The sequence below is a fragment of the Poecilia mexicana genome, unplaced genomic scaffold, assembly GCF_051168715.1.
Source record: "Poecilia mexicana isolate PSO_F unplaced genomic scaffold, ASM5116871v1 scaffold_10, whole genome shotgun sequence".
NCBI lineage: Eukaryota > Metazoa > Chordata > Actinopteri > Cyprinodontiformes > Poeciliidae > Poecilia > Poecilia mexicana.
In genome coordinates this window covers 30062760-30075761 of record NW_028263379.1, presented here as the reverse complement: position 1 = coordinate 30075761, position 13002 = coordinate 30062760, and the positions used below count along the sequence as shown (strand labels likewise).

Here is a 13002-nt window from a genome sequence, read left to right as displayed (position 1 = left end):
AACATAAGCACAGATTCAGATTTTATTAATAAAACCAAACTATCAAAACTCACATGGGTGGATTTCAGACTGCAGGAGGGACATGATGCAAAGTTTTTCTTTTTAACTCAAAGCTGGTTACAATTTCTCATGTGAACATTTTCATCTCATGTCATTCGGGTTACACATTTTTTAAAAACTGGCAACGTTAAACAGAAGGTCTAAAAAGGCAGAGAACAGTTGTTGGCTGGACTGGCGCCGGTCCAGCAGCGTAAATATTGGTTCAGTTTAAAACGGCGTTTCACTTCTCAGATGATGGTTGGATGTGAACTTTGGCTTCTGAAATGCAGGAGTCTGATAGAAAACTACAAACTTTTATCACTATTACACAGAGATGAAAAGAAAAAGAAAACATGTCAAAGTCCATAAAAACTTCTTCCAATGATGAACAGTTTAACAGCCCATATTTCAGCTCGGTCCAAATAGCTTCTAGTCTCAGATCTCAACGTCACTTTCTTTGTCGTTGTCATGGTCACCGTCGTAGAACTCATTCGTGGCTTCGGGCCTGTAGAAGTCATAAAAATCAAGATGTTTACAAAAAAACCTTCACACATGAAGGAACCTGCTGACTCGTTGCTACAGCTGCAAACCCACCGGGTGTAGTTTTCCTCGGCTCCCCTCTCGTCGGGGTCGGGCTCGTCGTTGCGCTCGTAACTCAGCACATCGGAGGGAACGTCGTGGATCTGGACGCTCGGCGCGTGGTTCAGCATCTTCAGGTTCTCGAACACGGTCTGACGGATCTGCTCCAGGTACTGCAGCGACACGGAAACGGTGAAGACGGCTCCAACATCCCATCTTCAAATATTCCTTTTTCTCGCCAAATTACAAACCACTGATCTGATCTGGTTTTACTAAACGATAAAGTTAAACTCCAAAACTCAGTCAGCAGAGTCGCAGCCAAAAACAGCAGATTCCAGTCAAATCCATCAATGAAAAATACAAAATATTTGTTTATGCTAATGAGGTAAGACCTCAAGCTCATTTCATCAGGATTACAGTTTTATCTCCGTCTTGCTCAATTATTGCAACACCAAATTTCACATTAGGATAGCAAGATTTAGAACAGATTTAAGTTTAAAATCACATTAGAAATTGATTTTGGGCAATAAATGTTTAAATTAATGGATTAGTACATTAAATTAAAAATTTTGACCACTGTGCTGCCAAACTGGTTCAAGATAAAAACATCACTGCTATTGACAAGGTCTGGGCGATGGCTTAAGATTAAGCCATTTTTTTCCATCAGGATTTTTCTCTGACTTTCTTGTCTCCTATAATACAAAAATAATAAAAGAAAAATTTTTCCAAAAATAGAATTGAAATAAATTTCTCACCCAGCTCTACTATAGACAACTCTCGAGTGTCTTCACAGGGATGATAAACTATGATACTGATTATCAAAACCAAAACTACTACTTGCAGCAGTAGTTTATTTATTTAAAAAAAATGTTTATTGAATTATTAACGTGAGATTTTATTTTTTATTAAGAAATGGGGGTGAAATGCCTTGAAACAAATAAAAATTAAATTAAATTTCAACTGTGTAGGGAGAGTTTGATTTTTTAATATCTATAATTTGATATTTCACCATAAATTCAATAAAGAAACAAAAACAGTGAAAAGTGGGACAATGTTTAACCTGTCTGGAGTTCTGGTTTTCTATCCTGGTGCTGACATCAGGATGAAGCGTGAAGTCAGGAGCAAAGTACTCAAAATACTCTGCAGGAGCCAAAAGGAAAATAAGAAACAAAAAATTCAATGAAGCCACTTTGTCAGATTAAAAATACTTTTGAAAATAACTTTTAAACATACTTATCAGTAAGTATGTTTACTTAATGATAATATAAGTATACTTAATGATAATGTATGAAATATTCATTCTTTATTAGTCTGATATATTCTAACTCTAAATGTCATATTTTTATTACCTGTAAGTGGGAAATTGTGTGGAATCAATTTGTTTCATGTGTTTCGCTTGAACAAATGGGCTTTCTGATCACATTCTAATTCAGTAATCTACCAACAGATGGCGCTACAGATCAGAAAGTGAACTCTGAACCAGCTCACCGCTGTAAGGCAGCTCATCACTGATGGATTCCTCCAACAACAGAGACGTTTCAAAAGTCCTACATGACAGAAACCGTTTTCATCACCACAGACTTTTTCCATAAATCTGAGGATTTTGGTCTCTCTGTTCTCCACTCACCAGCAGCGAGCCACATTCCTCACCGTGTATCCTCCTCCTCCGAGAACCAGCAGAGGGATCTTAAAACTTTTCACAAACTCCACACACTCGCTGAAAAACACAGGTAAACACTCATCAGCGAGTCGAACGGCAGCGACGGACTCGGCGCCATTCGACTCGGCCGACTCACCCGTGTCCCCGTATGCTGAGGTTGAAGCAACCCAGCCTGTCGCAGCCCAGAGAATCTGCTCCACACTGCAAACACAAACTACCTTAGCTTTAGCAAACCCACAATCACACACACACACACACGTTTGTTTTGCTATCTTTGTGGGGACTTTCCATTGACTTCCATTCATTTCTACTCATTTCTACAGCCTAAACCTTACCTTTACCCTTTTCCTAACCCTAACCATCACATACCTAACCCTAACCAAAACTCAATTCATACCTTAGCCCTAACTCTGACCCCTGACCCAAAAACAGGGTTTCCCCTCGTGGGGACCAGGCTCAGGTCCCCACGAGGAGCGACTGGTCCCCACAACGTAGCATATGTCAGGAAAATCATCCCCACAAGGTATTACAAACAAACGCACACACACACACACACAGATCCTCCTCAACAACAAACTGACCTGCAGGACGATGCAGGTGGGCTGGTAATAATCAACCACCTGCTTGATAACTGGCTGGAACAGCTGCCTGTAGCCTGAAACACACACACACCTAAATAAAGCACACGACCTTAAAGACGATGTTTGGTGTCACTGTTGGTTGTTCAGACTCACTCTGGTCGTCGATGCCGTCTCTGAGGGGGACGTTGAGGCAGTAGTAGCGGCCGCTCTCTGCTCCCACCTCGTACATGTCGCCTGCGATAAAAAACAAATGTGGCATCGACACGCATGTGGCAAACCAAAGAAAGACCGGAACTTTAAGCGGCCGCTTACCCGTGCCGGGAAAGAAGTAGTTGCCGTATTTGTGGAAGGACACGGTCATGACGCGGTCCGTCAGGTAAAAGGCCTCCTGGACGCCGTCGCCATGGTGAATGTCAATGTCAATGTACAGGACCCTGGGGTGGTACCTGAAAGACGACAGCGAATTATAGAGGTGGGCGACGGTAAACGTGCGGCACGTCTGACGGATAAGAAGCGGGGTCGTACTTGAGGAGCTCCAGTATGCTGATGACGATGTCATTTACGTAGCAGAACCCTGAAGCCTACAAACACAGCGGAGACGTGTTGGAGTCTGACTCGCATGGACCCGGATCAACAGAGATGGGAAAGTTTGTTCTCACCTCAAACTTTTTGGCATGATGCAAACCTCCTGCCCAGTTGATGGCGATGTCACAAATCTGGAAAAAGTCAAACGAATTAGCCTTGAATTCATGTGATGGTCAAAGAAGACCAGTACAACGGGGCATTAGGTCCATACTCAGAAATAATAAGAAATAAAAAAACAAAATGGTGAAGAATGTAGTCATAGTGTTGCAGGATTAAACTGGCATGAGAATAAAGTCAAAATAAAGTCAATATTACTAGAGAGTAATGACTTAAAGCTCATCTAGTGCAGACACAACAGCAGTGTACATGCTACAATTAGCTAAAGCATTTTTAGCTAATGTTCCAAAGGTTTTGGCTCATTAGATACCATATTCCTAACATTAAATTACTCTAGTGTGGGAACAGCAATGTATAAATTAAAATTAGCAAGAACTCTAATGCTAGTTAAAATCCTAGCAAGTTGACTAAGATTAATTTACTCAACCTAGAATGGAAACAACAGTTTATATGCTACAAAATGCTAATGTCAGCAAGGTAACTTTAGTTTTTAAGTCAAAATTAGCTAAGCTGCTTAAATGGTTAAATGCTAACAGTAGCATAATGACCTACACTAGCATGTTAACTCAATCCATTCAGGAAGGCAACTATTTTTATGTTAAAATTAGCTAAGAACCTAATGCTAGCTGAAATGCTAACAGTATCATGTTGGGAAACTTAGTCCATTCAGTTAGGTAACTTTAGTTTTCAAGTCTAAATTAGTCAAAAAGTAAAATTAGCTTCAATGCTATCACTATGTTGGCTTACAGCAGTCACACAAAAAAGATAAAAGTTAGTAATTAAACATCAATGTGACATAATGAAAAGAGGAAGTGGAAGATTTGCTGACATCTAGTGGTGACATGACAGATTTCGCAGGATAAAGTTCATGGCAAAATAAAGGACAGTGATTGGACCAATGAAATGAGAGTTTTGGTTTGGTTACTAACAAAACAAGCCAGCAATAACAAGCAGTGTGTGCATGTGTGTGTGTGTGTGTGTGTGTGTGTGTGTGTGTGTGTGTGTGTGTGTGTGTTACCTTGTGGTTGAGCTGCGTTGCTCCTTGTAAAGACGCTCCTGTGTATCTGGAGCAGAACTCAAACAGACCTGGAAACACGGGACTGAAACACACGGGCCAGAGCCAATCAGGCGACAGGAGCAGCGACACAGAGAGGAGGTAGAGAGGCGCAGCACCCACCAGTCGTCTCCCACGTTGAACGTGTTGAGGCTCTTGGTGAAGCCCTGCATGTTGTTGGGGCTGACCTTCTGCAGGAAGTCGATGTAGTCCTCGGAGTGGAAGCGGCACATGTCATGCTGCGAGGCTTTGTACGGCTTGAAGACCTGACCGGAGGCGGGAGACGGAACGTTACGCGGCGCGGACGCTAGAAACGTTCCACGTGAGGCTCGACGGCCGCTTACCATCATCTTCTTGTACAGGCCATAGTGCAACACCAGGCTGTGAGTCAGGGACAGACGGTGAGGCTTCATGGGGTGACCCGCACCTGGCCGAGGCACAGGGAAGGAAATTCAGATGGCAAAAAAAAAACAAAAAAAAACTGAATAAATCTGCAAGAATTTCAATTTAAAGTTCACGAGAGAGACACTCAAGTGCTATTACCTCTCGAAAAATTTGAATATTGTGTAAAAAGTGTGATATTTCTTGCCAGGCATCTGAGAAAATTAAACCCATATAATATGCAGGATTTGTAAACTTTTCCCACAGTAAAATTCAAGCATTTCCTGAATCAAATAAAAACAATACAACTTACCTATAAAACAAAGACTCTAATCTAATAGAACAATTTATTACTGTCATTAAAAATGTCAAATAGTATCCTACATTTTACAGCGAGGACAAAGTAAACATTTTTTGTTTTGAAATGTCTCTCACACACACCTGAGAAATACTCCTCCAGTCTCAATGACTTTGTTTTAAATATATGAAATTAAGTAGAAATTAAATATATATATAAAAAAAAAACAGTAAGCAGCTCTCAATCTCTAAACATCTTCCTTTACTTTGTGCTAATTTCAGGAATTAATAAATTACAACGTTATGTTTTTCTGGTCTAATTGAAGCATTTTTGGTTTTCACTGTCATAAACAGAATGCACAACGCACGTTTTAATCAGCAAATGACAGCAAAAAGCTCTTAGACATACTCCACAATGTTTTAATTTATTTTGTTGCCCCTAAAGTGTGTGAGAGGAGTTATGGAAGATATGTTACTCTTTATTCTGTCGTAATATTTATTTAGCAAAAAATGTAATATTGTTCCATTGGGAATGTTTTCAGAAATATGAAAGTAACGCTATTAGGCTAATTATAGAGTTCAATTCTATGGTTGTGTTAACAGCAAGTAATATCAGAAATGTGTATGGACAAAACCATTTTAATGCACAGTAAACCCCGCTATTCTCAGACTTTACACTCAATAAATAAAAAGAAAACACAAAACATGCTAATAGCGGAGGTGTTAGCATGAAGCTAGGTAGCAGCATCAGCCCCATCCCGGTTCCAGGACGCGACGACTGACTGACCGTAGTGAAAGTTGCCCACATCTGGGTCATAAAAATAAGATGTCCTGTTGGTCATGATGAAGGTGATGAGTTCTGTGTTGATGTGAAGTTTTACTCCTGCCTCCGCAGCTTTGACTGCCGCATCTTTCTAGCAGGTAGCAGCCAGCCGTAAACACGATTGCGCAGGCGCAAACCCGAAGGAGAATGCGTCATCACTAGGGGACGGTGAGGACCGGAGATGGGAGGAGTTGAGGATGAGGCTTGGTGAGGTAAAGAAAACACTCTGGGACATTTATAGAGAACTGTCAGAAACTTGGAATAACTTATTCTTTAACAGTACCTCAGAATTAAAAAAGCTACACATGTAGCTTTTAATGTATTTTTGTATTTTTAATGTGTTTCACTTTTTTTGTACTTTATTTTGTTGATTGCAAGACTCTTGACTATTACCAGTAATGGCAATATTTGTGGTTATTTAAAAATTTTTTTCACATACCATTATTCCTCTGTGTATTATTGTTTTTATTCAGTGTAATCTGCAGGTATTACTTTATGTTGCGTTAAAGATTTTTTTGTAATGCTCTTAATTCAAAATAAAGTTTGTTTTGTCGGGGAAAAAAGGTTTGGTAACACATTGATTGAGAGAAGGTACACAAACGTTGAGCTAAGGTTAAATTGTGGTTGTTACAGAATTAAAGATACAAAATAATTGATTTACAAACAAAATGTATATTGTCAATTTGTACATCATCAGTCTCTGGGACAAACGTCCACCTAAAACATGAAGGGAAGCTTTAAATCAGCTGTGGTTTTGTAGTTGAACCACCTGCTGTGTCTTTGGGGAAAAGAAAGCAGCAGAACATTTCAGAACCAGTGATAATGGAAACCAGGCAGTTCACATGTGAAGCCAAGCAGACATGTTTGCGTCTTTGAGGTAGATGTAATAGATAAAACACCAACACCAAACTTTATGCATTAAACTTTATGCTCCAAAAGGCATAAAGTTTATGCGTTTCAAAGGTATTCCAACTGAATGTTCCTCATCGCTTCCTGCACCTCCATCCAGCCATCCACCTGCCCTCTGGGTTTGTGTTTTTGTTTAAAAAAATAAACAACATATTTTCTCACGTGTGCGCACAGCTCCAAATTGCCTAGCCATTCAAGAGTATTACTGATACCATATTTAAAGACGTGGAAGGTGAAGTGCAAACTTCACAAAAAATCAAAAGAAAAACACTTTAAACTTCCAAGTCTGTTGTCAGTTGTTGTCTTGTTTTTTTGTGTTGTCTTGTCAATGAAAACAGAAAGAGAAAAACTCGAAAAGGTAAGGCAGTTTGAAAGAAAAATAAAATTATTTAATGTGAGATTACAGCACTGGAAAAAAACTAATGATACATTTATTTCAAGTCTATCATATTTTTTCTACCAAAAAAAATGGAAATAAAAGTTGCTGGCGACTCACAATGTCATGTTAACATTTTTAAAAGTGTTAACTGTACTGCATATCAATTTGCAACTGTTGATGACATTCATGAGCGAAGATGTCGGGGTGACAGACACCCAGAACAGGACGTGTGCCGACCTGCCGACTGCCTGCCTGACGCTGGAATGTCTCGTTAAACTTTTCGACTTGCTTCCTCTCCAGCCGTCCGTCTCCCCGCTCCATGACGTTTCTTCGCCTGCAGCAAGACAGCAAGGCTTCGCTGGATTCCAGCCTTTATGTATTATTTATCATAGGCCTGATAGGTGACAGCAAGTTCAACACAGGCGAGCATTGCACACAACCTGTGGGTTCTGCACGCACCTTTCATAAATAACTTTTGACTGATTCACGCAAGATTGGTCAGCTCTGATCCATATCGTCATCAGCAGGTCGGTCAAGAGAAGCTTTCTGTTTTGATTACTGTCACATAACCAACTGTTGCTGTAACCAACAAATACATTTTACAAACTTTATTTGTAAAATTACCTAATGGTTCATGTGAATGTTTCTGGTTACAGCTAATGCACTGTAAAACAATGGAAGGAGGTTTAACTTGAAAACAGACGTTCACCTACTGAAAATGCGAGTAAAATCAACAAGAAAATTGCTTTGGTTTAAATACAGAATTTGAATTTGATCAAGTGGATTTAACAAGAGAAAGGTTCCACAAATATTATTTGTTTAAGTTCCCACATCTCATTAATCTTGAATTGCAAGTTGTTTTAAAACTTAATACTGAAATTTAAACCAACTAATTTCTTCACAATATGCAAGAAAACTGCCGTCGCCTATTGAGGCGACATTTCACTCACATTATCAAGTTAAAATAACTACGAATTTTAATTTAGAAATTCTGGATTCAACTTGCATGAACAAAATATCTGATAAATATGAATTATGCTCAGAGACATAAAGTTTAAATGGAACCTAAGCAAATTGTGGATGAAATGTGCATTTGCTGCAACATTTGCAAATTGAACATTTGTCTTAAAAACCACACAAGACTCAGGTCAAAGTAACACACTTCCATCTCCCTCACGGTGCAATACGAGACACAAAAACCTGCTGCTAAGCATCCTGGGAAGTAATCCCTAGTCCTGTGTTATTCTTCTTCCAGTTTTTTTTAAGTGTTAACATAAAACCCCAGTGAACTCAACTCTTGAAGATATGGTAAAATTAATAAAAAAGTTAACGCAACTTGCTACTGTAAGTTTACCTTTCACAAACTCACTCTGTTTTCTCGTAAACAGTTTTATTCACTCATTTTAAAAAAAAAGACAGCCAATGGTTTTCTTTGTTAAACAATTGGCTGTTTTATTCTGGTTAAATGAGGAAAATTCTCCCCTTTTTCGTGGCTTATGCTCCATGTGGAACCACTGTTATTTCTAGTCGGTCTCTACCACAGCTTACCTTATTGTGGGCAAAGCAGGCTTAAGTTAAACCGAGAGGAGCCGCAGTCCACGCACATCTAATCCAGCAGGTATGTGGAGTGGAACCTCCAGATTTACTAATACTATAGAAAATAATCAGGACTTCTTTTCAAAGTGGGACCGCGGGATCCGTTTCTCAGCCCACGAGGTTTGAATGTGAGGTAAAGAAACAGAGGAGGTGGATTACAGCTGGACAGATCAAACACAAAGAGAAAGTTTAATATAAAGAATTGAAGGGTTCGTGAGATGGGCGCACCAAGAACAAAGGACGAAGCGGCACTCAGGTTAAGACAGAACAACACAACTGAACCCTGACCCTTCAGATGAGCGTCAGGTAAACACAGGGAGTGTGTGAAAACCTGCACGAAGACAAATATTCACAGAAGAAGAATACTATCGTTACTTTATCGTCTTTATGAGTTTAAAAGCCGTTGCTTTAAGAGTCCAGTCCCTTATTGTGGGCTAAGCAGGATAAAGTTAAACAGAGAGGAGCTGCAGTCCAGTCCACACAAATCTAATCCAACAGGTATGTGGAGTGGAACAGCACAGCTGTTTTTGGTAGAAATCATATTTCCAAGTGGAAAAATCATAAATTATGTGTAACAGAGTTATAGAAATCGGTCACTGATTGTGTTAACAAACTGATGGCAAATAATGTCCATGTCGTTCATCACTCTCTGAAAAGCTAAGTACGGCAGGCAGTTCCAGACAAACAAACTTTGACGTCAATTGAAGAAGTATAGAAAATTATAGATTTACCGTATTTTCCGCACTATAAGGCGCACCGGATTATAAGGCGCATAGAATAGATGCTACAGTAGAGGCTGGAGTTACGTTATGCACCCACTAGATGGAGCTGCATTAAAGGATGAATGTCTAAAGCCACTTTGTTGACATAAAGAATGTCAACAAAACAGTCCGAATCCAGTTGGAGAGGAGAGCCTTACGCGACTGGGCCGGAGCGTGGCCGGATGATGGTCACCCTTCTCTGTTCGCACACAGCATGTTTGTGGAGAACATGGTGCTAAATGACCTGCAGACGACCTGATTCTAGACGGTTGGTAGGTAGATAGGTCAGTCAAACTTTATTAACAAACCAGCATTCTGACAACTATCCCAGCATGCACCACGTGCTTCTTCTTCTACGGGCGAAAATGAAGTCGGCGGCTGCTTACCGTCATAGACATAATATATTATGTCTTATATTATGTCTATGTTTACCGTAGTTGCTAGACCTGTTGTGGCTCAATATTGATCCATATATAAGGCGCACCGGATTATAAGATGCACTGTTGGCTATTGAGGAAATTGAAGGTTTTTAGGTGCGCTTTATAGTGCGGAAAATATGGTAAATGCTTTAAAATCCAAATAGACATGGAAGGAAGTGAAAAACTACCATTCTGTTGGACAGATGGATAGTAAAAAAGACAAAGACTCGACCAATAATCAGCTCCAGACTGACCTAAGAATTTAAGAGGTTACAGTACAGAAAAGAGAAATGGTGCCACATTTTACAGATTTATGAAAGCAAGATTTTTTGGGGGGGATGTAGGGGTTGGGGTGTAGGGGTTGCAAACAGTTTATCAGATGACTGTCAAAGCGGCAGAAGTTTACAGTAGGTAGATAATTTAAGAACATTTAGCAGTTTCAATCTCAGTGTTTCAAATAAAGTTTGACTTTTTGTCAAGAATATTTTAGAGCAGTGATAAACTGGAGTTGTGTCGGTATGATGATGGTTTGTATTAGGCACTGTTGACATTCAGATCCCCTTTCTGTCACATAAAATTTAGAGAAAATACATTGAAGATTGCTGCGACAGACTGGCGACCTGTCCAGGGTGACCCCGCCTCTCGCCCGGAACGTTAGCTGGAGATAGACACCAGCAACCCTCCTGACCCCACTAAGGGACAAGAGTGTAAAGAAAATGGATGGATGGATGGATGGACATTGAAGATTGTGGTTCAAATGTGAGAAGATGTGAAAAAAATCTCAGTGATAGATTTCCAAGATTAGCATCATTTTGCTACATAGAAGACGTGGTTTTAGTCGCTAGACAAGAATGGAAGACTTTTAACATCAAACTACTGAGTCCTCGAAGTCAGAAAAAAATTAAAAATATGCACATCTGCCTGCTATTGCTGTTTCTTTTTGCAAGCAAGAGCTTGTGAATCGACCCTCTCATTCTTTACAAGGTGAAGTCAACGAAATGAAACTGCGAGGCGGGGCAGACTAAATGCCCCTGTAACAAAAACCTTTTGCTCTGGGCTCGTTTCAAAGTTTGACTCTGGCTAAAGAAGAGCAGGTGAGTAACTAGAGTGTTTCAAAACCATGAGAACAAACTCAAACCTAAAAACAAGTCAAGAGTGGACAATGTGTGTATTCACCCCAATACCTGGAGTGTACATTCTCCTCCTGTGTCCACATCTCCTCTGTATGGTACGGCATTGTTTCAACTTTAAGGCTTAAGGTCCGATTGTGCGGTTAAAGCCGCCTACCCCTCCTGTTTTATTCACAGCAACATTTACCCAGACAGATCAAATGAATTATTCTGACAGTCTGCCAAAGGCTGCAGCGTGCGCTCGTATGCGTGTAGCCGCAGGCTCCGGCTTCAAACCTATAGATGGATTATGATAATTGACTGATCTGCATTCACCTAGTGTAACGTAACCTCTGGAAGGAGAAAAGGGGAACTGCGTGGGAGGGTTGGAAAGGTGGAAAGCATGTAAAGAGAAAACTAAGTAGGGAGGGGAAGGAAAGATCTCACACAGAAAGAAGAGGTTTAAAAAACAAGGCAGACGGTGTGGTTCTAAAGAAAGGAAACAATAAAAAGAAAAAGAGAGTGATTATATTTCCGCCGGGACAGTCTGGGAGGTGAAAGAAGAAGAGGGGCGAGATCAACAAGGGCGCAGGAGAGGATGGAGAGGCATTCCTGGCTGCTGGCATAAAAGCAGCGAGGAAGAAGGGAAGCAGCTAATCTGAAATCCAGATGCCTCGGGGACCAGCACAGGGTCAAGCCAATCCGCGCAAACAGAGCGCTCCATCCCCTCCACACACTCTCTCCTCACAGACCAACGGAACCAGGACAATCAGCTGGATACTTGTTGACGTCGGTGTCTCTAGTAGAAGTTTGTCCATCTCAAGGAGTTCGTCGTTTTCTGTCCTTAGACAGTTTGTTTTCCATCTCCTGGAGGAATTCCCAGGTGAGTCCCATGTGAATTTTAGAATGAGGCCCTTTTAAAGGCTCCCAGATGTAGGGGCCAGCTTTACAGATGTTGTTTTCTGGCACTCTTCCTTTTATTTGCCATCTAAATTTCTTTATAATTTCCAAAGTAACCTCAGTTATATACTGCAGATTCAGAATAATGTCTGTTATCATTTAGATTAAAGAGCTTTTGCTGAGAGTAAAGTATTTGTAAAAGTGATGTTTCACTTTGTAACAATGCAAAAAGACAAAATCTTACCAAGCACTTTAGTCTAGTTTCTAGTACAAATGTCTTAGCACATATGAAATACAACATAACTAACTTACAAATAACTTTTTTGCAAGTAATAGCTTGCTTTACGAAAATCATTCTTAATATTTATTTGAAAAAATATGCTAGATTTTTTTTTAACCTATAACATGGAGAAAATGTAAGTGAAGAAATCTGGCAGTGTAACTAAAAAAATCAATATTAGGGGATTATTTACTTAAAACAAGTTCTTATATCTTGCTGAAAACTTACTTGTGAAGAAGTTTGGTCTTATTCCAAGTGTGTTAAGATATTTGCACTAGAAACTAGACCATATATAACCTGATGTGTGTTTGCAGTGTACTCAATCAATCATGCTGTCTTTCATCTGTTAACATAATCAGACAGCAGTAGGATTAGAGTGGAGCCATTAAACTAGTTGAAAAACATGCTAACAAACCACTGAAGCAGCATCTAAAATCTAATTTCTACTAAGATAAAGCAGGAACAAGATCTGAGAAGTTCTGTTCTCTGACCCAAACTTTTTCAGGAAGTTCGTCCAGTCATGTTGTTGCCTG

General features: G+C 39.9%; 1 protein-coding gene across 1 annotated transcript; it reads right to left on the bottom strand.

Annotated features, from left to right (window-relative positions):
- Positions 1–8: 8 nt before the first annotated feature.
- Positions 9–6263, bottom strand: hdac3 (histone deacetylase 3). Its single transcript, XM_015011981.2, has 15 exons — positions 6081–6263; positions 4960–5042; positions 4739–4881; positions 4580–4661; positions 3519–3575; positions 3385–3440; positions 3172–3305; positions 3013–3093; positions 2860–2933; positions 2415–2479; positions 2246–2335; positions 2107–2165; positions 1679–1758; positions 634–791; positions 9–544 (listed from the first exon to the last, which is right to left on the bottom strand). The coding sequence occupies exons 1-15, from the start codon at positions 6133–6135 to the stop codon at positions 475–477; spliced, it is 1287 nt and encodes a 428-aa protein (XP_014867467.1). The 5' UTR covers positions 6136–6263; the 3' UTR covers positions 9–474.
- Between the last annotated feature and the right edge of the window lie 6739 nt (positions 6264–13002).

Bases quoted from the DNA above. Each gene is read 5' to 3' on its own strand.
- hdac3 (XM_015011981.2), bottom strand. From the start codon at position 6,135: ATGACCAACAGGACATCTTATTTTTATGACCCAGATGTGGGCAACTTT. The intron at 4,882-4,959 runs GTAAGCGGCCGT...GCCTCCGGTCAG, and splicing joins GCCTGTACAAGAAGATGATG to GTCTTCAAGCCGTACAAAGC. The intron at 2,934-3,012 runs GTGAGTCTGAAC...TGTGTGTTTCAG, and splicing joins AGACGGCATCGACGACCAGA to GCTACAGGCAGCTGTTCCAG.